Source organism: Saimiri boliviensis, chromosome 12, assembly GCF_048565385.1.
Source record: "Saimiri boliviensis isolate mSaiBol1 chromosome 12, mSaiBol1.pri, whole genome shotgun sequence".
NCBI classification, from domain to species: Eukaryota; Metazoa; Chordata; class Mammalia; order Primates; family Cebidae; genus Saimiri; species Saimiri boliviensis.
In genome coordinates, this window is record NC_133460.1 from 59,140,413 (window position 1) to 59,163,578 (window position 23,166).

The 23,166-nt window shown below is 42.3% G+C and overlaps 2 protein-coding genes across 4 annotated transcripts in view; one reads left to right on the forward strand and one right to left on the reverse strand.

Annotated features, from left to right (window-relative positions):
* Window positions 1–11,265, reverse strand: part of DYDC1 (DPY30 domain containing 1) — a 62,249-nt gene extending 50,984 nt beyond the window's left edge. Inside the window, exons 1-4 of one of the 2 annotated variants that reach the window (XM_010330387.2) lie at window positions 11,160–11,265; window positions 6,105–6,260; window positions 5,561–5,662; window positions 2,687–2,779 (exon numbers count right to left, since the gene is read on the reverse strand). In XM_010330387.2, the coding sequence (XP_010328689.1) occupies window positions 2,687–2,779; window positions 5,561–5,662; window positions 6,105–6,260; window positions 11,160–11,252 (444 nt within the window). In that variant the 5' untranslated portion in view covers window positions 11,253–11,265. Of the gene's footprint in view, window positions 1–2,686; window positions 2,780–5,560; window positions 5,663–6,104; window positions 6,261–10,192; window positions 10,591–11,159 lie in introns of those variants that run through there. The other variant, XM_003942548.4, reaches the window with a different exon arrangement.
* On the forward strand, window positions 10,326–21,377 carry DYDC2 (DPY30 domain containing 2). Of its 2 annotated transcripts, none has more exons than XM_074382483.1 (4): window positions 10,326–10,379; window positions 15,587–15,742; window positions 16,102–16,224; window positions 19,841–21,377. In XM_074382483.1, the coding sequence occupies exons 2-4, from the start codon at window positions 15,596–15,598 to the stop codon at window positions 20,102–20,104; spliced, it is 534 nt and encodes a 177-aa protein (XP_074238584.1). In that variant the 5' UTR covers window positions 10,326–10,379; window positions 15,587–15,595; the 3' UTR covers window positions 20,105–21,377. The 2 variants fall into 2 exon arrangements, with proteins under 2 accessions (XP_074238584.1, XP_003942598.1); XM_003942549.3 differs by lacking the exon at window positions 10,326–10,379 and adding an exon at window positions 10,516–10,600.
* Window positions 21,378–23,166: the final 1,789 nt, after the last annotated feature.

Genomic DNA, 23,166 nt, shown 5'->3' on the forward strand with positions numbered 1-23,166 from the left:
AGTAACAGAAGGCCACTATGTTTTATACATAATTAAATAAAACTTTTTAAAAAATGAAATGGACTGAAACATTCAAACTGAAGCCAAATTATCTGCTAATATGAAAAGTGACAAAATAAAAATACTAATAAAATCTTAGAACAAGAGATCTTAAAGAGAAACTACACTTAAGTAGAGTTTTGCACACAATGAGAAAGAAGTAAATCTTCTAAAGGAATTATCTGGCCCAATGCACAAGTCCTGCCACAACAGCTAAGTCATGCCCTCTTTAATATGTAGCACTGTAGTAGGAATGTACTGCCCAACATGGGAGGCCTCTTTCTGAATGTGAAAACATTCTTCTAGCCTGCCAAACCTTGCTATGGCACCCATCTTTTCATTCTAAAGCAGCAGGGTGGCCTAACTGCCCCTGTGCTGATTCATTTTGGCTGCTAGAAGATGAGTGATTTCTTTATGGTTACCCTAATGAGAGGGACATAAATGGCACTATTTTCCTGGTAACTTCTTATCCAGCATCCACAAGGCTATACTAGGAACATTCATATTCTTATAGGACCATGTTCCCCCGCCACAAGGATGGATATTTGACACAAATTAAGCCAGTCAGAATCCTTCTCCAAGATTCTTTTCTTAACTGAAACCAAAAGAAGGAATCCATTCCTCTTAGATGGTAGAAGCCACAACATTCTAAGACTCAGAAGCCATTAAGGGCCATATTCCCCACCCATGTGCAGCAAAGCAGCCCATAGGGAAAGAATGAAACTAACCAGGAAACAGCAGAAGTGAGAGACCTGGTAGCATCTGACTCTCTTGCTCCCAAAGTCTGAAAGGCCCAGTGACATCAAAGTCCTTCACAGTTTAGGTGCTAAACCCTTAAACCAAGAATCCTTCCAGCAAATTTCCCTCTGCACATGACAGTTTACATTGCGAGTCTGCAGCCAGAAGGCGGCCAGGGGAAGGACATGAATGGATTAATTTCTGAGCAATGGGCAAGGGAACAGTACTTTGCAGGGGAGTACCTATGCTATGGTAAGAGATGATAAGCCAGTAGGAATATGAATTATTAAAGTTATTGTGGCTCTGGTCACGCAAGCTGATGATGCCTGGAGATAGTAAAATAACATGAGTGTGACCCTCTGGAGCCACAAAACAGAGACCAGTCCTTATTACAGACTTTCAAGCACCTTAATGTAGCTATCAGGTTACTTTGATTTAAAAAATACTTTAAATTCCGTTATTTTGCTCACTGTCTTCTTGATATGTTCCTGGATTTTCTCTTTCAGTTTAGATCTGTGAATCTTTTTAAAAAATTCTTTAAATTTTTACCAATATATAATAGTTGTACATGTTTATGATGTATACATGATATTTTGATACAAACAAACAATGTGTAATGATTAAATCAGGGTAATTGAGATATCCATCAGCTTAAACATTATTTCTTTCTGAATCTTAAAGAGAAACGGGATGCTTGTGTATGCATGCATACAGGCATATCCCTGTGCTCATACTACACTCAGACTAAGATACCATCAGCATCTGTACTTTTTAAAACTATGTATAGGACTTTAATCTTTTTAAAAAATCTCACTTTTTAATTTAACTTACTATTCATATTTTTTAAATATAGCTTTAATAAATGATTCATCTAAGCATTAATAAACAATGAACATATTCTATAAAGTCTGCTTCTTTTTTCAATTTTAATTATGAAATAAAAAGGGGGAGCAATATTTGATTAAGAGATAGTAGCTATAAACTTGGTCATCTAAAATATTGATCTATATGACAAATATCTTTGGGATGCAGGAAATATGGGTCAAACTAGAGACCTAACATGATGCACACACAACCAATGAATAACGGGCTTTTCTGAAATAAGTTACTGCAGGTTGGGTGCAGTGGCTTATGTCCGTAATCCTAGCACTTTGGGAGGACAAGGCAGGCAGATTGCCTGAGCTCAGGAGTTCGAGATCAACCTGGATGTGGCAAAACTCTGTCTCTATGAAAAATACAAAATCTTAGCCAGGCCAGGCGTGGTGGTCCATGCCTATAATCCCAGCTACTTGGGAGGCTGAGGCACGTGAATCACTTGAATCTGGGAGGTGGAGGTTGCAGTGAGACTGTGCCACTACACTCCAGCCTGGGCAACAGAGAGAGACTGTGTCAAAAAAAAAAGAAAGAGAGAAAGAGAGAGAGAGAGAAAGAGAGAGAGAAAGTTACTGCATAGTTTATTTTAATGGAAGGCATGAAAGTCCATGTATGAACATATTTTAAAATGCAAATTCTTGCTTTTAATACATTAACGTAAAGACATACACTACTGCCTCCAAGATCAGAATACCCTCAATATTCAACATCAGCTACTATAACTAGGAATAGCTAGCTCTTGACTAAAATATTGAGTTTATCGCTACTAGAGAACTCTACTGCTCACAGAGAAGTTTCACAATAATTGTGTTTGATTGTACAGGAATCCAGTGAGATATTGCTAATAGCATTATACTGCTGGATCTAGTTTTTAAACAGGTAAAGAGACTGAAAAAGGTTATGAGACTTGTTTAGCTTACATAGCTAGTATGTGGCATGTCTTCAGACTACAAATCCCATGGTCCTTCTGAAAGAAACAGTCTGAAGATTCTAAAGGGTTTTATTTAAAACTGACATTTGTAAAACTTCAAATTACCTTGTCTAATTGTTCTTGAGCTCTCTGTAGTTCTTCTATCCTCTGCCTCTCTTTTTCTTGCATTTCCAACTCCAGCTGCAATGCCAGCTGTTGCTGAATATTCAAAAATATATGTCATATTACAGTTAGATTAATTGCAAGATAATTAAGTTTATACCCACCTTCATTTCAGAAACTTATAATAAATGGTAATATCCAATGAACACTTTAGCTTCTACAAATGTTTTCTGAAGCATAAAAAATTTTAAAAAGATTTTAATCTTCCTTAATTGCAAATTATAGAAAGTACAATTTGTACAAAATCATTTTCTCATTTCTTCTTAAAGTAACAAATGAGATTGCAATCATTTTCCAGATAAATTCTTTAAGGATAGATGGGTCTTCAAATAGCCGCACATCGGTTGTGGAAGAGTGGGTGAGAAACTCTTAAGAATATCATTTGATGGCTCACGCCTGTAATCCCAAAACTTCGGAAGGCTGAGGTGGGCGGATCACTTGAGGTCAGGAGTTTGAGACCAGCCTGGCCAACATGGTGAAACCTCATCTCTACTAAAAATACAAAAAGTAGACCGGGCACGGTGGCTCACGCCTGTTATCCCAGCACTTTGATAGGCTGAGCCCGGTGGATCATGACGTCAAGAGATCGAGACCATCCTGGCCAACATGGTGAAACCCCGTCTCTACTAAAACTACAAAAATTAGCCGGGTGTTTGACATGCGCCTGTAGTCCCAGCTACTTGGGAGGCTGAGGCGGAAGAATCGCTTGAACCCGGGAGACAGAGGTTGCAGTGAGCCGAGACTGCACCACTGCGTTCCATCCTGGCAACAGAGAAAGGCTTCGTCTCAAAAAAGAAAATAAAAGATACAAAAAGTAGCCAAGCAGGCTTCGTATGCCTGTAACCTCAGCTACTGCAGAGGCTGAGGAAGGAGAATCACTTGAACCCAGGAGGTGGAGGTTGCAGTGAGCCAAGATTGTGCCATTGTAGTCCAGCCCAGAAGTATTAGCAAATCATAAATAAACAACAATACATTTGGTCCCAACTCAGCATATCTTTGACACTAGAATAGAGTTCAGCAATAAAGCCTCTGGGACAAAGCCAGCCCAATTCCTGTTTTTTAAAGCCTACAAACTATGAATAGCTTTTACACTTTTTTTTTTTTTTTTTTTTGAGACGGAGTTTCGCTCTCGTTACCCAGGCTGGAGTGCAACGGCGCGATCTCGGCTCACCGCAACCTCCGCCTCCTGGGTTCAGGCAATTCTCCTGCCTCAGCCTCCTGAGTAGCTGGGATTACAGGCACGTGCCACCATGCCCAGCTAATTTTTTGTATTTTTAGTAGAGACGGGGTTTCACCATGTTGACCAGGATGGTCTCGATCTCTCGACCTCGTGATCCACCCGCCTCGGCCTCCCAAAGTGCTGGGATTACAGGCTTGAGCCACCGCGCCCGGCCAGCTTTTACACTTTTAAACGGAAAAACTTTAAAAGAAATAATATTTCATGACATAAGAAAATTGTATGAAATTTAAATTTCAGCATCCTTAAAGAAAGCTTTATTGAAACATAGCCATGCTCATTTGCTTACATATTGTCTATTAGTGCTTTTGTGCTGCCACAGCAGAGTGCAGTAATTGTAACAGAGACCACATGTGGTTCACTCACCACTGTGCCTGGCTGCTCAGCACACTACAAACTGCAGTAACATCATTGTAATAATAGTGTTTGGAGTGCCATGGTATCACTATACTGTGACATATTAAAAAATTATATCCATTATGTCAAAACAGGAAAGCCAGGCATGGAGGGCTCATTCCTGTAATCCTTCTACTCAGGAGTGAAGCAGGAGGATTTTGAAGCCAGGAGTTCAAGACCAGCCTGGGCAACATAGCGAGACTCCCATTTCTAAACAAAATTTTGAGAAAGAAAAAGAACACAAGTGAACTTTGAATGCTTCACTTTTAAGGCACACTAGAGTGTGTATTATTTTACATGGCAAAATATGTTTCTTGCTATACAGTGTCACTGTGCTAAAAGAATAATAAACATCAACATTACTAGACTAAGCACTCATCACAATAGTCCCAGCTCAGTGAGCACAAAGATCAGAAAAATTAGAAAATTTAAAACAGAATTGGCCAAGCATGGTGGCTCATGTCTGTAATCCTAGCATGTTGGGAGGAGGCCTAGGCAGGTGGATCAACTGAGGTCAGGAGTTCAAGACCAGCCTGGCCAACATGGTGAAACCCCGTCTCCACAAAATAAAAAAGAAAAATTAGCTGGGCTTGGTGGCAGATACCTGTAGTCTCAGCCACTTGGGAGGCTGAGGCAAGAGAATTGCTTGAACCTGGGAAGCAGAAGTTGCAGTGAGCCAAGATCATGCCACTGCACTCCAGCCTGGGTGACAGAGCGAGACTCTGTCACAAAATAAATAAATAAATAAACAGAATTATCATAGCAGAGTTTCTTTACAAAAATTAAAAATGAAAATAAGTTTGCAACAAAAGGTTCCAAGTAGCTCATTTTTTATGCAAATGAGGAAAGATATTCACCAATGGTGAGTGAATCAAAACATGTTTTTCAGTGGCCAAAAAAATGTGTCCAGGAAAAAATAAATTTCTCTAAGATTTTAGCCTTTTGGTGAGAACAGCTGCTCAGAGTTGACACTGGGAGCAACATCAATAGTCAACTAAAAACAAGGCACATGATTCTGAGTGGCTTTCCTTGGCTCCTGATAAGTAGACAGATGTTCCCGACACTGCTCAGTTGTTGTTTATGGAAAGGGTCAATGTTGAGTTTGAAGTGATTGATTTGGGTTGTGACATGCTGAGGCTGGCATCGTAATTCCAGTCCCCTCTGAACTCTCCTACTTGCCTCACCTGCTGAAATAAGAGCTCCTCTGCTTTGAGCCTCTCCACCATTTCCCGCTCCATCAGAGCTAATTCTCTTTCACGCTCCAGCTCAGCCATTTCCTTTCGTCTCTAGCATTGTATAAAAACAACAGCAAGTGACTTCTTAGAGAGAAAAGCAATCTTGAAAGCACTTAATAGGGACAATTAGGGAAAGGGTTAAGCAAATTATAGCCCATCCCTTTCAAAACTAAATAATAATTTGGGGAGATATTTTATCTGAATAATGAGCACAATATTAAAGTTACACATTGTTTATTATCACAAGTACATAAACATAAATCTATAAATCTATAGAAAAAAGACTTCCCATGAAAGAAATTACCCAAAAATCTAGATAGAAGTCTTCTTTGGGTACTGTTTTCTCCTTCCTACTTTTCATGTTGTTCAAGTTTTCATCCAATAAACATTATTTTTATAACAGAAAAATTAAAATATTAAACTTTTTAAAAAGCAGACAAGTTGGACCAGTTATTTTTCGCTTCTAATTTCCTAGAAAGAGGTTCCTGCTTACCAGTTGTTCCATGGTCACATTTTCCTTAAACTTGTAAATCCACAATGCCAAATATTCTATTGGATCCACTGGGCGAACTTTTGCCACTTCTGCAAGACCTTGAGTTAAACACGTCCCAAGGTGCTTTTGAAGATATATTGACTCCATTTCTAACTCCTAAAAATTAAGAGTTTTTGCATTACCACAGTATCTTCAATAAAGTCACTATATGACTAAAGTTCAGTGAGGTGAACAAAGCATGACACCCTGCCCTCAGTCATGGACACCTCCCACTGGGGGTGCCAAAAGCAAACTAGTCCCAGGAAACCTCTAACAGTTTCCAAAAGGGCTCCACAGAAGTCACTACAACTAAAATGGTTTCAAAATCCTGAAAGACACTCAAGTCCAAGAGTCAGAAAACAGATATTATTACTATTGATTTCAGGATTACTTGATGCCAAGTAATGTGAGTCTCATTTAATCCTCACAAAATACCTGAAAAGTGGGTATCATGATCTCACTGGGAAGATGAGCAAGCCCATGCACAAAGAGCGTCAGAGCAGTTCAGGATCACACAGCTGGCAGATGAAGGAGATAGGGTTTGTACCCACCTCTTGATTCCAAAACCCTAACCCTAAAGACTATACTAAAATGTTCCTTCTAAGCCATGAGAGCCACTTTTACAAAGCATCACATAGTCCACCTTTTGAAAAAAAAATCCATAAATTTTCCAAGGCCAAACAAGAAAAACTCAACCTCCAAATAATAACATATGAAGCGCCTCACAATTTGGCCCCAATTTTCTTTTGAGGTTCAACTCCAGACATCATCTCTCCTGGTCCCAGCACACCCTGGCCTCTCTCTAACTCCGTGGACATCCTGCCATTCTGATGATCACGCCTTGCACATTTCCATCTCCATGACTCTTGTACATGATGATCCCTCACTCTCTCTCCTCTCTTTCTCCTCCCTCCCTCTCTCTCTCTCTCCAGTCTCTTTTCTCCTTTTACTCTCTGTCACTCTTTCTCTCTCAGAAAAGATCTCCTCTCCTGCAAGGCAGAGAATCATTTCTCATTCCCTAAGCTTCCCAGGCAACCCAAAGAAGTTCCTCTTGCTCCAAGCAGCTTGCACAGCATTTGCCACACTACCTGAGAATTACAGTATCTCCGTGTGTGTGTTTCTGTCCTCCCACGAGAAGACAAACTCCTCCAGCTGCTTGAAGAGTGTTTTAATCACAGGGCTGACACAGCTGTCTCTCCATGGTAACAAGGGAATGAATTGCTCCATTCTCCCAATTATGTCCTACTCTTTCCAGTTATGAAAATAAACAGGAATAATCATAGACTGGATTGTTTTTAAAACAGAAAAGGAAAAATGCAGCAACCAATCTCTTTCAGTGCTTTGGAAAAAATGATCATCCTCAGATTACTCTTAATATTTTAAGAAATCAGACTTTTCTAAGGATCTGATGAAATGTAATCATTTGTTGAACAGGTATGTAATGAGTATTGGTTGGGCACAATGGCTCATACCTGTAATCGTAGCACTTTGGAAGGCCAAGACGGGTATATAACCTGAGGTCAGGAGTTCGAGACCAGCCTGGCCATAATAGTGAAATGCTGTCTTTACTAAAAATACAAAATTAGCTGGGCATGGTGGCACATACCTGTAATCCCAGCTACTTGGGAGGCTGAAGCAGGAGAATCACTTGAACCCGGGATGTGCAGTTTGCCGTGAGCGGAGATTGTGCCATTGCACTCCAGCCTGGGCAACAAGAGTGAAACTTCATCCCCCCCCCCCCAAAAAAAAGAATACCTCTTATATACCACCATGACAAGTACTGGGAATACAAAACTATTGTGGATTGAATGTCTGGGTCCCCCAAAAATCCCTATGTTGAAATTCTAACTCCCAATCTGATGGTATTAGGAGGCAGAGCCTTTGGGAAGTGATTAGATTATGAGTGTGGAGCCCTCATGCATGGGATTACTGCCCTTATAAAAAGAGAGCTTGCTTTAACTCTCTGCTGTCTGCCATCTGAGAATAAAACTAGAAGACAGTCACCTGTAAACCAGGCAGAGGGTCCTCACCATATACCAGAAATGCCAATGCTCCAGCCTCCAGAATGGTGAGAAATAAATATGTATTGTTTTTAAGCCACGCAGTCTTGGTAATTTGCTACAGCAGCCCAAACTAAAGCAAAAACAGTCTCTGCCTTCATGGAGCCTATAGATGAGTAGGGAAGAAAAATATTAACCACATATTTAAATCAATAAATATGAAATTGAAGTTAAAATAAGTAATATAAAGACCAGACAGGATGAAGAGTTTGAAGAGTTTGATCAAGTCAGGAAAGTCAAAAAAACCTTCTCTGAGGGTTGACATTTGAGCTAAGCTTATAACCAGAAAAAAAAAAAAAAAAAAAACCAGTAAAATTAACATGGCAAAGAAGAGAAGGAAGAGTCTTCTAGGTATGAGGAAAGGCCCTGATATAGGAATGAACAAATTACAGGGGATAAAATGCCACTGTGTCTAAAGTTTTCCCTAGACAAATGCACCTAGCATTTTGCATAAAATTTCAGAGGCACTGACATCCTGGGCTCATCCATAACCCCAATCTTTATTCATGGATAGACCCCAAGATGTCAGTGTCTCTGAAATTGTACACATAACCATGTGCATATGCCACATGACAGTGACAGGAGAGCAAAATGGCATAACTCCTATGGAGGAGAATTTGGCAAAATCTAGAAAATCACATATGCATTCACCCTGTGACTCATCAGTCTTGCTTCTTGGATCCTATCTCAAAGAAAAAATATGAAATGGCATAGGGATTATTTGCAGCATTGTTTACAACAGTCACACTGAAGCACCACCTAAATGTTCATCAAATTGGGGATTAATGAGAAAGAGCAACACAATGGGTTATTATGCAGATGTACAAGAGAAAGAAGAAACTGGAGAGTGATCTCTAAGACATAGAATAAAGAAAATGAGGTACAGAAATTGTATCTGGTCTGTCATCTTTTGTATTAGCAACAGCAGTGGGGAAAGGAATGTGTACATGTGTATACATAAATATGGTCATAAAAACTCAAAAAACTGAAAACTGGCACAAATGAACCTAATTCCAAATCAGGTTGATATTGGTTTCCTAACCACACAGAAAAAAGAATTACTGCAAATGACTTTGATACACAGTTGCACAGTATTTTTTCAGTAAAATGGACTTGTAAGACCAAAATGCTATATAGACATCTCAAAGTCATTTGAAGTGAATAGCAGGGCGCGGTGGCTCACGCCTATAATCCCAGCACTTTGGGAGGCGGGTGGATCACGAGGTCAAGAGATCGAGACCATCTTGGTCAACAAGGTGAAACCCCGTCTCTACTAAAAATACAAAAATTAGCCGGGCGTGGTGGTGCACGCCTGTAGTCCCAGCTGCTTGGGAGGCTGAGGCAGGAGAATTGCTTGAACCCAGGAGGCGGAGGTTGCAGTGAGCCGAGATTGTACCATTGCACTCCAGCCTGGGTAACAACAACTAAACTCTATCTCCAAAAAAAAAAAAAAAAAAAAAAAGGAAACAGACTTTTGTTGCTGCTCTAGAAAAATAAAATGTGGGAAAGTGGGAACGGCACCATTATCCCTAAAGAGAAAACTTCTGGCCTAACAGTCAGGCCAAGTCAGGGAAGGCTCTGTCTCGGATTTCTGGGCATATCAGTGGGACCCAGGCAAGGCCTGTCAACTCGTTTCGCATGGTTCCTGTCTGTGAAACGAAGATAATACCCATCTCTCCTGTTGTAAGCAGTGTTATTTTTCATACACACTAACAGGCATCTTGGCTCAACGTAAGAAAACGCTTTCCCAAAGAAACAGCTGCCTCCAGCCTGAAGAAAGTGCCACAGAAATGTAAGGAGTTACCTTATCCACACCTAGGAGAGAGCCAGCCAGCTGACTGGGCAGGGGCACCTGGGCAGGGATGCTAGACTTCTCAACTCAAAACCCAGCTCGCCCAGGAAACTCTGAATTTCAGATAAACAACGAATAACTTTGCATGATACTATATTTGGACTGAAAAGTAGTTCGTTTATCTGAAATTCAGTTACCTGGGCACGCAGTACAGTACTGTATCTGGGAACCTCCCGGGGCGCTCAGTGCGGTTTTCCCACCCTGGAGTGTGGAAGGGTCTTCCGCAGCCCGCAGGCGCCGCAGCCCTTCCTGCTCAGGAGCAGGAGCAGGAGAGCCGGCCGCTTTCGGGAGCTCCAGGCGCGAAGCTGCCTCTCTCCGCCTCAGGTGAGTCCTGCTCGACGCCCAAGTCCCAACAGTCAGAACCGCCTCTGCCCGCCGGACCCAGCGAAGCCAGAGGAACAAATCTCAAAAATGGTTGGTGCTTTTGCGCACCGGACGCACGCGCCTGCTTGCCACCCGGCAGCCGCGTCCCGTTGCCAGGCAACGAGAGCGCGCGCGGCAGGAACCCTCGCAGGCGCCGCAAAGCGAGAGGGGCGCGCGGACCGGTGAGCGGAGGGCGCGCGTGGGCGGAGAAGGGAGCACGCACTGCAGAGAGAAGGGGGTTTGCGGGGTCGCGCTGCAGAGAGGAGGGGGCGAACAGGAGTCGGGGCGCGCGGCAGAGTGGACTAGGCGTGCGGGGGGGCGAGGCAGAGTGAAGCGGGTATGCAGGAGTGGGGGCGCGCGGCAGAGAGAAGGGGTCGCGAAGCAGGAGCGCGCGCGAGGGGGTGGAGCCGGAGAGGAGGATGATTCAGGAGAGGGGCGCGCAGCAGAGAGGAGGGGCCGTGCAGGAGACTGGCCTGCGGCAGAGAAGAGTGGGTGTGCAGGAGAGAGGGCGCCCACGACGGGGCAGCAGGCAGAGAGGAGGGGGAATGCAGGAAGGGAGCGCGGCAGAAGCGGCACGCTCGAGGGGGCGGGGGCCAGGGAGGAGGGGGCTCGTAGGAGCTGGGCGCATAGGAGAAAGGAGTGGGCACGCTGGAGGGGGGGTGCGCGGGCGAGGGTCCAGGAAAGGCGTTTGTGGCGACGCGCGGGTCGGTGAGCCGAGGAGACTTGCAACACAGAATCTACCTGGAGGAGTTGGGGTGCAGAAAAGAGCAAGGAACCCTGGTCGGCAAGCTCCGGGAGAGACGAAGGGGTGGGGAGGCTTTGAGGAGGTGCCATGAAGGGCAGCCAATCCGAGAAGGGCGGGGGACCTTCCAGAGTTGCCGGAAAACCGTCACTACAAGCTGCTAATAGCCTGACAGTTTCACAACTGCGCACCTTTGCTCCTGCTGGTGACGCCTCTGCTGGGTTCCTTTCAGAACCAGCTCGGGTCCCCTACCTCCGGGATGCCGTCCAACCTTCACCAGGTCCAAGCCCTTGCAGTCTTCCCTGGCCTAGTGGTCTGTGCATGTACTAGCCTTTCCTGTGCTCTCCTTCAGCTTATGGGCGGGGCAGTGCCAGGCAAGAGAGGTCTTACACGTTAGTTGAGATAGTAAGTGCCAGAGTGGACGCTGAAAAATCAAAGGGAAGCGTGAGCGCAGGCGTCAGAACCCTAATGAATAAGCCAAGAAGTATTTACTGAGCTTCTACTGTGCCAAGCACCAGCGGTATAGAGTGAACAAAGACAACCCCTATCCTTATTACCTTACCTACTGAGTGCAAGGTCAGGAACAGTGTAAGCACACCCTCAGGGGAGCTCTGGGAAACACAGAAAAATAACCTCTCCCCCTATTGGTGAATGTACCCTAAGTTGGTCTGAGTGGGCTTCCAGGCGCGGAGGCTTATCCCTACCCTAGCACTTTGGCAGGCCGAGGCGAGTGGATCACCTGAGGTCGGGAAGACGAGACCAGCCTGGCCAGCGTGGCAAAACCCCTTCTCTACTAAAAATACAAAAATTAGCTGGGTGTAGTAGCACACACCTGTAATCGCAGCTCCTTCGGAGGCTAAGACAATGGAATTGCTTGAACCCAGGATGCAGTGAGCAGAGATTGCGCCACTGCACACCAACCTGGGCGACAGAGCAAGGCTCTGTCTCAAAAATTTAAAATAAATAAATAAATAAATAAAAGGCATTCTCTTGACTTCTTCCCCACCAGGCCTCACATTGTATCCTTGCTCTACTGTCTTTGCACCACATCTTAGTAACTGTTGGACCAACACATTTCATTCAGATCATTGTTGAAAATGGGCAATTTAGAGTAGGTGGGGGTATGCCAATATGGCTTGCCGCATGTAAGCAGTGTGGCAGCCACCCAATGACCAGAGAATGCAGAGCTGGTGATTCTGCCTTCTGGGAAGGACAGTTCTACAGTGATCCAGGCAAAGTAGATCGGTAACTACAAGTCACTTGGGGATTTTATTAACATGCAGGCTCTGAATCTGTGGGGTGGGGTGGGACCTGAGATTCTGCCTCTCCACAAGTCCCCAGGTGATGGAATGCTGCTGGTCATCTCATCAGACCAGGTTTGCATAAGAGGAGGGGCGTAGAAGGTTTTTTATCCAAGTTCATTGGTTCAAGTGGGCTGCATAGATTGGCAGGAGACACCACCCACCTCTGTCCCCACCCTCATTCACTATCCCGCTCAGCTTTTTTGTTTTATTCCCTTAGAGATCTTGGAGTCAGAAGTCCAAAGTGAATCTTACTAGCCTAAAACCAAAGTGTCAGCAGAGCTGGTTCCTCAGGAGGCTCTGGGGAGAATCTATTTTCTTGCCTTTTCCAGCTTCTAGAGGATATCCTTGGCTCAAGGTCCTGAATCACATCGCCTTTTCTCCCTCGGCTCTGTCATCACCTTCCCTATCTGACCATACTGTGTCCCTCTTATAGTGACACCTGTGATTACATTGTTCCTACTCAGATAATCCCCCTACCTCAAGATCCTTAATTTAATCACATTTACAAGTCCCTTTTACCATTAAAAGTGAAATATTCATAGGTTCCAGGTATTCAGACATGGACACATTTGGGAGCCATTATTCAGCCCTAGAACAAGGACATTCTCTTGTTGATATTTCCGTTATTCAAAATCAAGAAATTTAACTTGGATAAATTATATCACATAATCTACAATTCACAGTCAATTCATGTAATTTTCCTAACAATGACCTTTATAGAATTCTTTTTTCTTTTCTTTCCTTCTTTCTTTCTTTTTTTTTTTTTTTTTTTTTCAGACAGTGCCTCACTCCGTCACCCAGGTTGGAGTGCAGTGGTGAGTTCTTGACTCGCTGCAGCCTCAGCCTCCTGAGCTCAAGTGATCCTCTCACCTCAGCCCTGCTAAGTACAGCCCCACTAAGTACTACAAGTGTGTGCCGTTATGCCTGGCTAATTTTTGTATTTTTTGTGGAGACAGGGTTTTGCCATGTTGCCCAGGCTGGTCTCAAACCCTGAGCTCAAGTGATCCTCCTGCCTCAGCCTCCCAAAGTGCTGGGATTACATGTATGCACCACCATGCCCAGCCAAATTCTTTTTTCTTGTCAAGATACAATTTAGGATCATGTGTTACATGTAGTTATTATAGCTCTTCACTCTCCTTTGATCTGTATCAGTTAACTCTTTTTTTCATAACCTCAACATTTTTAAGAGTACAAGGTAGTTGTAGACTGTCTCTTGCTTTGGATTTATTTGATGTTTCCTCAATTATATTCAAATACTGCATTTTAGGCAGAAATCCACAGAAATGTTTTATGTACCGTAAGAAGTGCATCACATCAGGAGGCACTTGATGTCACTTTGTCCCTTTATTGGTGATACTTGGATTACTTGTTTCAGGTTGTGTTGGCCAGGTTTTGCCACTGTAAAATTTCTGTATTTCCTTTGGAATAAATACTTAATTTGTGAGAAGAAACTTTGAGACTATACATGTATCTTATTCCTTGTCAAATATTCACCCAAGCTTAGCACTCATTGACTCACGCCTTGATTCAATTATACTGTGGTGATGAGGAAATGGCAGTTTTTTAAAACTCCATTATTTTCCCCACATTTGTTAGTTGGCATTTTACTTTAGCAAAGAACTGTGCCTTCTCCCTTCTTATTCTACTTATATATTCTCATATGGACTTATGGATTCTTATTTTTTCCATAAGTTATAATCCATTACAGTCACTATTTATTTTAATGGTCAAACTGCCCCAGATTTGACTATAGGAGCCCCTTTAAGCTAGTTCTTCTGTCCCCAACCATTATATTTTTTTAGAATGTTCTAACTTTCTGGCACAACAAAATGTTCCTGGCTCATTAGGCTTGTCCTGCCATTCCTCGGAATCAGCCTTTGGAATCAGACATTCCTCCAAGGAGCCCTGATTCCTCTTAAGAGGAGTCCAAGACTATTTACAAGCAAGGTTTATGTGCTCAGTGTGCTCATTGCTACTGAAGTGTTTTGGTTTCTAGGCCCTAGCAGCGGAGAGAGCCAGGAAATATTTTATCTATTATAACCATAAGATAGATATGAACAGGTAAGATCGATATGGATATCTGTCTACATGTTTTTTCTTCCTTAAGCTACGAAATGGGGATTAGAGGAGGCAAATTGAAAAATGCCTCCAGAAAATGTTAATGCTAGATCTGAGCTTTTATTACTGGCTGGAATCTTTTGGAATTAAAATGTATCAACTTCAGGAAGATGGGATCCCTCAGGAGGAGGCCAGGCGCTAGGTCATTTGATGGCACAATCCTCCACAGAATAACGTAATAAGCACTTACTCTGTGCGTGGCTAAGTGCCTGATGTGCGTTTATTATCTCCTCTAATCTAATTATTGTGAGCTACATACTTTTGTTACTTCTGTTTTACAGTTGAGGAAACTAAGGCTGAGGGAGAATGAGTGACTCGCTGAAGAACACACAGCTAATAACTGGCAGAATCAGGACTGGAACTAGGTCTATCTTAATGTGCATTCCTACTGCCACAATTCCCTGCTGCTCCCAAGTTGGGCTACCTTGCCTCCAGCTCTTGAAATATGATGAATAGCAAATCCTTAAGTAATAGAGAATGGAATATCATGTCAGGTGCTGGCAGAGCTCCTGACAAGCAGTAGCTGCAGGGCCAACATTTTCCCTCCCTCTTCTCCCCAGGGCATTTCCATGGTCTCCTGTGAAATAAATGAGCCTGTCTTACCTATGTCATAGATGACTATAGCCTCCAGCCTCATAATAGCACTGTTTGCTGGGTGCTCAGGGCCCCTCCCCCGGACCTCCTGCCTGCTCATTTATTTTCTCTCTATTCAAGGGCAGAAATTTGTGGGTCAGGGGAGGCCTTAGCCACCCTTACCACCAAGGTACCAAACTCCTCCCAAGCTACACTGTCTGACCTAGTGCAGCTGGTGAGCTTTAGAAAAAAAGTCCATTTGAATATAAGAGCTATTGATAAGTAAGTGTTTGTTGGTTCTTTTGGGAATGATGTGATCCAGAAACATCTCATATTTGTCCTGAAATAAATCTGAATTGGTTAGAATGTATCTATTTTTAATGTTAGATTAAGTTTGCAAAATAATGTGACTTTGTTTTGATGTTTTCCAGGCTCCCAGGATGGAAACTAACTACCTAAAGAGGTGCTTTGGAAATTGCCTGGCCCAGGCACTGGCAGAGGTGGCAAAGGTCCGGCCCAGTGACCCAATAGAATACCTGGCTCACTGGCTTTATCATTATGGGAAAACAGTGAAAGCAAAAGAAGAGGTGCGTATATGCAGTGGGATTTAGGGAGGGCCCAGCTTTCCCAGAGTACTTTGAAAACCAGACACAAGGCAGGATTCTGGAGCTGGCCTGGGGAGTTCCTTGGTTTATTTGACTTGCTCTTAGGGCCAGATATCCCTTAAATGTGGGGATCCTGGAAGCTAACTCAGAGAAGTGGGGCTTCAACTCAGAGGAGCTGTGGGGTTGAAGGGTTTGTAGCTATTAGCAGGCTAAAGCTAGTTACAGGAGGAAACTCAACTGACCCAAGGGGCCCATGACCCAAGTCAGTCCCCAGTGGGCCGGGGGCATTTATAAGGCTTCTCCAGGTGCTGACCTGATTTGACCCTGTCACCTCACCCCAGAATAGGCAAGAGAAGATCCAGCTGCAGGAAGAATATGACAGTAGCCTCAAGGAAATGGAAATGACAGAAAGGCTGAAACAAGAGGAGTATCAGATTCAACAGAAGTGTGAAAAGTGTCACAAGGTAGGGAGAAGGGACTCAGCTTTGCGTAGCCACAGACATCCCAAAGATGGAATCCAGGAAGGCCACAAGTTAGCCCAACCCCAATGTAAGGCACAGTAAGGGTCCCTGTAGCCTGCTTTTCACTCCATATTCCCATATTTGTATATAAACCTATGTTATTGACAACCTTTGTTAATGGAAAAAAGGAGATGTTAAAAGACAAATTTGTCTAGATTTGAGGAAATACTCTGGTGTTACTGGTTTTAAAAAATCTGACTTTTAAGAAAATCTATTCACTTGGAGCAAATTTTTTTAATATAAGCTCCTTTGAGCCCTTTTTAAGTAGTAGTCAATATTTTTCAGAAACCAAATATGGTTGTTATCAGTGCATACTTCAGATATTAAACTTAGTATTTAGGATTTGGTTTATTGTATTCTATTTGCTTTTACATGAAACCTCAGATGCCTCCTGTGTGATGGTATAATATTAGATGAAAGTTGTTAACTTGGAATAGTTGGAGACAACTCTGCATTCATTAGTCTGACAAGCATATCTCTTACCTCCCACAGCTCTTTTCACCGTCTCCTGAAAAATGCCTTATGCCATTCCATGCTTTCTACAAAGTGGTAGATACCTGGATAGACAGTTGTCTCAATGGCAGTGTTGGGTTTGGTATCTGACATCTTTTTGACTGTCACTGTACCCTGTGCATTAAAGTCTTTAATGCAGTCCGTTACAATTCACTGGCTTTTGCTAGCTTCCAAAGCCGACTTGGAAGACATGAAAATATTAAGCTTACTTACACTTACACTAATATACTCAACATCCTCATAAACAATATATTTGCTTCTTAAAGGCCGGATGTCTTGTAAATAAATTAAATCAAAAGATAGTTTCATTCTATTGCTTGGCAATAGTCTAAGGGAACTCTCCCTCAGGAAGGATTCATTCTTTAAGCAATTGTTTGGAGATGGGAGAGGTGAGGATCATTCAGCAAAATGTGTCATCACCTTGCTGCCCACCTCTAATCTATTTGTAACTCCATGCTTTACTGTTTTTTTTTTGTTTGTTTTTTTTTTTTTTTGAGACGGAGTTTCGCTCTTGTTACCCAGGCTGGAGTGCAATGGCGCGATCTCGGCTCACCGCAACCTCCGCCTCCTGGGTTCAGGCAATTCTCCTGCCTCAGCCTCCTGAGTAGCTGGGATTATAGGCACGCACCACCATGCCCAGCTAATTTTTTGTATTTTTAGTAGAGACGGGGTTTCACCATGTTGACCAGGTTGGTCTCGATCTCTCGACCTCGTGATCCACCCGCCTCGGCCTCCCAAAGTGCTGGAATTACAGGCTTGAGCCACCGCGCCCAGCCCATGCTTTACTGTTAATAGAAACAGAACTATATAAGGCAGTAAGAAATATATAAGGAAGACTCCCAAAACTCCACCCTAGTTTTATGGTATCTTTATTAAGGAAAACTTTGCTCACATCAATATTCTGAATTGTCCTTTTGTGTTTCACTGAGGAGGTTTTGCATCCAGCAGCAATATTCCTTAACAAGATTTACATTAGCAAATGGTATGTCATTCTTTTGCCAAGTGTGTGATGTAGGCAATTGTAAGGGAAGATGGGAAATGACAGCCAGTACAATGCCTAGACTATGTGCAAGTTCTCAGTCTTAAGAAAGAGTTCATGTGTAGGTTGTGGTTATGGAAATGGATTCCCTATGTCAGAAGGAAATAAAGAGAATCCAAAAGTGATCTAAGATGAAGCCAAATTAATAGTTTACCTGGCAAGCCGGGCGCGGTGGCTCAAGCCTGTAATCCCAGCACTTTGGGAGGCCGAGGCGGGTGGATCACGAGGTCGAGAGATCGAGACCATCCTGGTCAACATGGTGAAACCCCGTCTCTACTAAAAATACAAAAAATTAGCTGGGCATGGTGGCACGTGCCTGTAATCCCAGCTACTCAGGAGGCTGAGGCAGGAGAATTGCCTGAACCCAGGAGGCGGAGGTTGCGGTGAGCCGAGATCGCGCCATTGCACTCCAGCCTGGGTAACAAGAGCGAAAACTCCATCTCAAAAAAAAAAAAAAATAGTTTACCTGGCAAGGGAGAGCAACAACATTAAGGTGTGAGTTACTCTCCAAGCAAACTTTGACAAGGCTAAATAAAGGGCAGAGAGGCAGAGGTATATCAAAAAGACAAGATTCCAAGTCCTGGCTTCTGATTGACTCAGGTGGATTACAAACTGTTCCTTGCTATTGGCCACCTTCACATTTTGTGTGACTAGTGCTGGGAAACCCAGTTTCAAACTGACCCAGGATAGGTTGCATAAAACTTCAGCAGGCCTGCTAGTTTACCTGATGAACTGATACGCATACACTTGAAGTTTTGCAGTTTTTTCCTTAATTGCTTTAAAAAAAAAACAAAAAAACATTTTTGACTTGGATAAACCTTAGTAAGTCTTTGAGTACCCCCAGATTGAATACTGCTTATCTAGTAGATGTGCCAAAAGAGGAATAGAAACAGAATATTATATATGGTAGGGATCATATGCAATTATCAGAATAAAAAAAAATCCACAGAGGAGATAGAATTTGAATCAGGCAAAGGTTATCCTTGTACAGATATCTCTTAATTAAGCAGACACAGCTTTAGGTAAACCATAATTTTGTTTCTGAGTAAGAAGAAAACTCCTATTGTTTATAAAGATCTAAACTATACAGATGTTTTAGAAATACATGTTTATAGAATCAACAGATATTTGCTGCATAGACCCAATACTTTGAAGTTTAGAAGGATCTCAGAGACCATGTGGACAAGGATTTCACAAACCTCCCTGCAGAGCCCCATAGGGTTCATCGTAAAATGGACCTGTGCAACTTCCAGGCAAAGATTGGGGTCAGTAGTAAGCTTCAAGGATTCCTACCTCAGCCAGAGACATGGATGTTAAACTGCTCGATATTGTCTCATGGGTCACTGAGGCTCTCATTGTTTTTTCCCTGTGTGCTTCAGTGTGGATAATTTCTACTGATCTACCTTCATGTTTACTGACCATTTCTTCTGCAATGCCCAATATCCTATCTGGGAATTCGGTGAAATTTTTCACTTCAGATATCGTACTTTGCAGTTCTAGAATTTCTATTTAGTTTTTTAAATATAATTTCCACTTTCTCTGCTGATACATCTTAACTTTCACATTATGTCCATTTTCCACCTTCAATTTGTGAAAATATTTATAATGGCTGTTTTCAGTCCTTGTTTGTTAATTCCATCATCTGTGTCATTTTGGGGCCTTTTTCTATTGAATACTTTTCCTCTAGATTACAGTTCATATTTTTCTACTTTTTTTACATGCCTAGTAATTATTACTTGTGTTCGGGACATTGTAGAGGACATTTTATAGGGAGTCTAGACTGTGTTGTTTCCCATTAAAAGGTGTTGGATTTTGTTCAGGCAGGCAGTTAAATTATTGGTGAATCAACTTATCCTATAGGTTTGGTTTTATGCTTTGTTAAAGCAGTTCTATTTCAGTTTGGGTCTTAGTCTCTGGCATGAAAATAGCAATGCTGTGTTCTTGCCATACATCTTGTGTGCTTCGGTCTCTAATAATAACTTTTCTGCTTTTTTGTTTTCTGTTTAGGAACTGACTTCTGAAACCGTTTCCACGAAGAAGAACATATTCATGCAGGAGGACAGAGATTCCCTTGAGAAGGCGGCCTTGAAGCAGGAATTCCATACAAGGCCTTCCAGTATGATTCCAGGAATGCCTCAACAGGTTCCTCCTTCAGAGTCTGCTGGCCAGATTGACTGGAACTTCAAAATGTCACAAGACATAAATTACCAGGAGGCTTTTCAGCATGAAGTTGCTCATGAAATGCCTTCTGGCTCCAAATCTCCTTATTAGGTTATCAGAAAGTAGATGCTTCTGATTTACTTCTCTCAAAGCTGGAAGCCAAGGAAATGGCCAGCTAGAACCAAGATTTAAGGAGCTGTAAAAGAAGAGTTCTACAGGGACTCTCCAGCCTACTGCTGTTCTGAAAACCCTTAATCATGTGAGGATTTGAACTAGTTATAGGATAAAATAAACTCAGAATAATGATTTAAAATCAGTAACTAAATGGGTGTGACTTTTCCTCTTGTTTTATCAATGTCTTGGAGACTACACAGTGAAAACACATCTATCTCATATGTTCATGTCTTAGCTTTTGCTTCACTTCACAGTCAGCCTCTCAGAGTATTTTCTACACATATCCTAGAGTCTACCTATGTCACTGATAGCAGGTATTTTCCTTCAACATATATTATGAATTTTTAAAGTACTTTTTTCCGATTTATGTCAATTGTGGTAAAACACATAAGACTTACCATCTTTACCATTTTTAAGTGTACAGGTCAGTGGTATTAAGTAGATTCATATTCGTGTGCCACCATCACCGCCATCCAAAACTCTTTCATCTTGCAGAACTGAAACTCTAAACCCATTAAACAATAACTTGCCATTTCTCCCTCTCCCCAGCCCCTGGCAAACACCATTCTACTTTCTGTGCCTGTGATTTAGAGTACTCCGTAATTATGTCATATTAATAGATTCATACAATATTTGTCTTTTCTGTGACTGGCTTATTTCACTTAGTGTCATGTCCTCAAGATTCATTCATATTGTAGCATGTGTCAGAATTTCCTTCCTTTATAAGGTAAAATAATATTTTTCTGTATGCTTATACCACGTTTAGCATATCCATTCATTCATTGTCCATAAATGGGCATTCATTCATCAATGGACACTTTCACATTTTAGTGATTGTGAATAATGCTACTGTGAACATGACTCTGCAAATATCTCTTGAAGACGCTGCTTTCAATTCTTTTGAGTATATGCCCAGAAGTAGAATTGCTGGATCATATGGAAATTCTGTTTTTAATTTTTTGGGAAGCCACCATTCTGTTTTCCACAGCAGCTGTACAATGTTGCACTCCCATCAGCAGTGCATAGGGTTCCAATTTCTTCACATCCTCACCAACACTTGTTATTTTGTTGTTGTTTTGATAGTAACCATCCTAATGGTTGTGAGGTGGTATCTCATTGTAGTTTTGATTTGCATTTCCCTTATAATTAGTGATGTTGGGTATGTACTTAATTGGCCATTTGTATATCTTTTTTTGCAAAAATGTCTATTCAAGTCCTTTGCCCATGTTTTGATTGTACTTTTTGGGGTTTTTTTGCTGTTGAGTTTTAGAAGTTTTACATATATTCTGGATGTTAGTCCTCTATCAAATATATGATTTGCAAATATTTTCTCCCATGCTGTGAACAAATGAAATGTTGCCTTTTCACTGTGTTGATAAGGATGACAGGCATTTTGAAACAGGTTAAATAGCAGTAAGCCTTAAAGGTTTGGAAAAAAATGTTTTAAATTACTTTCTATCTACATTCATTCAAATATCATCTGTATGCTAAGGACTTCAGATTTATGTCTTTGATCAAAATTCCCTGAGCTTGACTGCTTGACGTCTCCACTTGGAGGACCAATGTACACTTAGACTTAACTTGCCCCAGTGGACTTTCCATGACAGCTTCTCTGAAGCAGTTTCTCTCCATCCTTCCACGTACTCAGGCCAAAACTCTTGGTGTCCCCTTTGACTCCACCCTTTTTTATCACCCTACATCGGGTTTGTTGACTTTCTATTTAAATAAAGCCAGAATTCAACCACTTGAATGCCCAAACCACGCTCACCTTTCTTTAGGTGATAGCAGTAGCCTGTTAACTAGTCTTCTCCTATCTTTGACTTTCTCTTATCTGTTCTCAGTACTAAGGCCAGGGTGTCTTGGTAAGACATAAGCCAGATCAGTTGTGATAAGTGGCTCCCCACTCTGTTGCAGAAACAGCCAAGGCCCTTGCTATGACCTACCAGACTCTAGGATCTGATCCCCTCACCTTTACTCTCCATGTTGTTCTCTGCACTCCAGCCATGCTGATGTTCTTGAAACACACCAGGCATGGTTCCATATCAGAAATCACCTCCCCACATTCCCCTATTTCTGCAGATTCTTTCTTCCTTCAGGTCTTTACTCAAAAGTTGCCTTTCCAGTGAGGCCTTTTTTGGTCACAGTATCTAGGCTTGACACTGCCATCCACAAACTTTCCTGCCCTCTTCCCAGTCATTCTCCTTCATTAAAACGGGAGCTCCACAAGGGCAGGAATGTATAATCCCAGCACCTAAAACAGTGCCTGGTACACAGGAGATACCAAATAAATATTTGCCAAATGAATAAATAAATCAGTTGAACCTATACCAAGGCTGTCAAGTCATAACAGGTGTAAAAATGGCAAGCTAGCCAGTTTTGATTGGCACAGGATTGGTTTGCAATTCTAGCTTGCTCACCCCTCCCTCCAGTCCAAGACCAGCTACATAACACTGCAAAATGAAAATGCTGCCTGACTTATTCAAAAATGATTAGGTATTTCAAGATGGTGACAGCAGAACATTAAACCAAATGCGCCCCCTTCTATAGTTGGATGTCTGTCTCTCCCAAGCCTCTTGTTGAAATTTGATACCAACGTTAAAGGTGGAGCCTGATGGAAGTATTTGGGTCATAGGAGCAGAATCCTCATTAACAGATTAACGATGTCCTGTCCCCGGGGGAGGAAGAGGAGGGAGTGAGTTCTCACTCTATTAGTTCCCATGAGAGTTTGCCAAGAGCTGGTTGATAAAAAGAGCCTAGCCTCCCTCCCATCTCTCTTGCTCCCTCTCTCACCCTACCAGCCCCCCTTCACCTTCTGCTGTAAGTGGGTCAGCCTCAGATTTTCACCAAATGCCCAGTCTTCCAGTCAGCAGAATTGTGAGCCCAATACACTTTTTCTCTTTGTAAATTACCCCATCTCAGTTATTCCCTTTCAGCAGCGAAAATGGACTAAAATGTTGCCCTTCCTCATATGGGCCCTGTGGGACTCTGCAAGTCACAGA

What these genes read in the sequence shown, in the direction of transcription:
- DYDC2 (XM_074382483.1), top strand. Translation starts at nt 15,596, where the DNA reads ATGGAAACTAACTACCTAAAGAGGTGCTTTGGAAATTGCCTGGCCCAG. An exon ending in CAGTGAAAGCAAAAGAAGAG is followed by an intron (nt 15,743 to 16,101) that starts GTGCGTATATGC and finishes ACCTCACCCCAG; the next exon opens with AATAGGCAAGAGAAGATCCA. An exon ending in AGTGTGAAAAGTGTCACAAG is followed by an intron (nt 16,225 to 19,840) that starts GTAGGGAGAAGG and finishes TTTTCTGTTTAG; the next exon opens with GAACTGACTTCTGAAACCGT.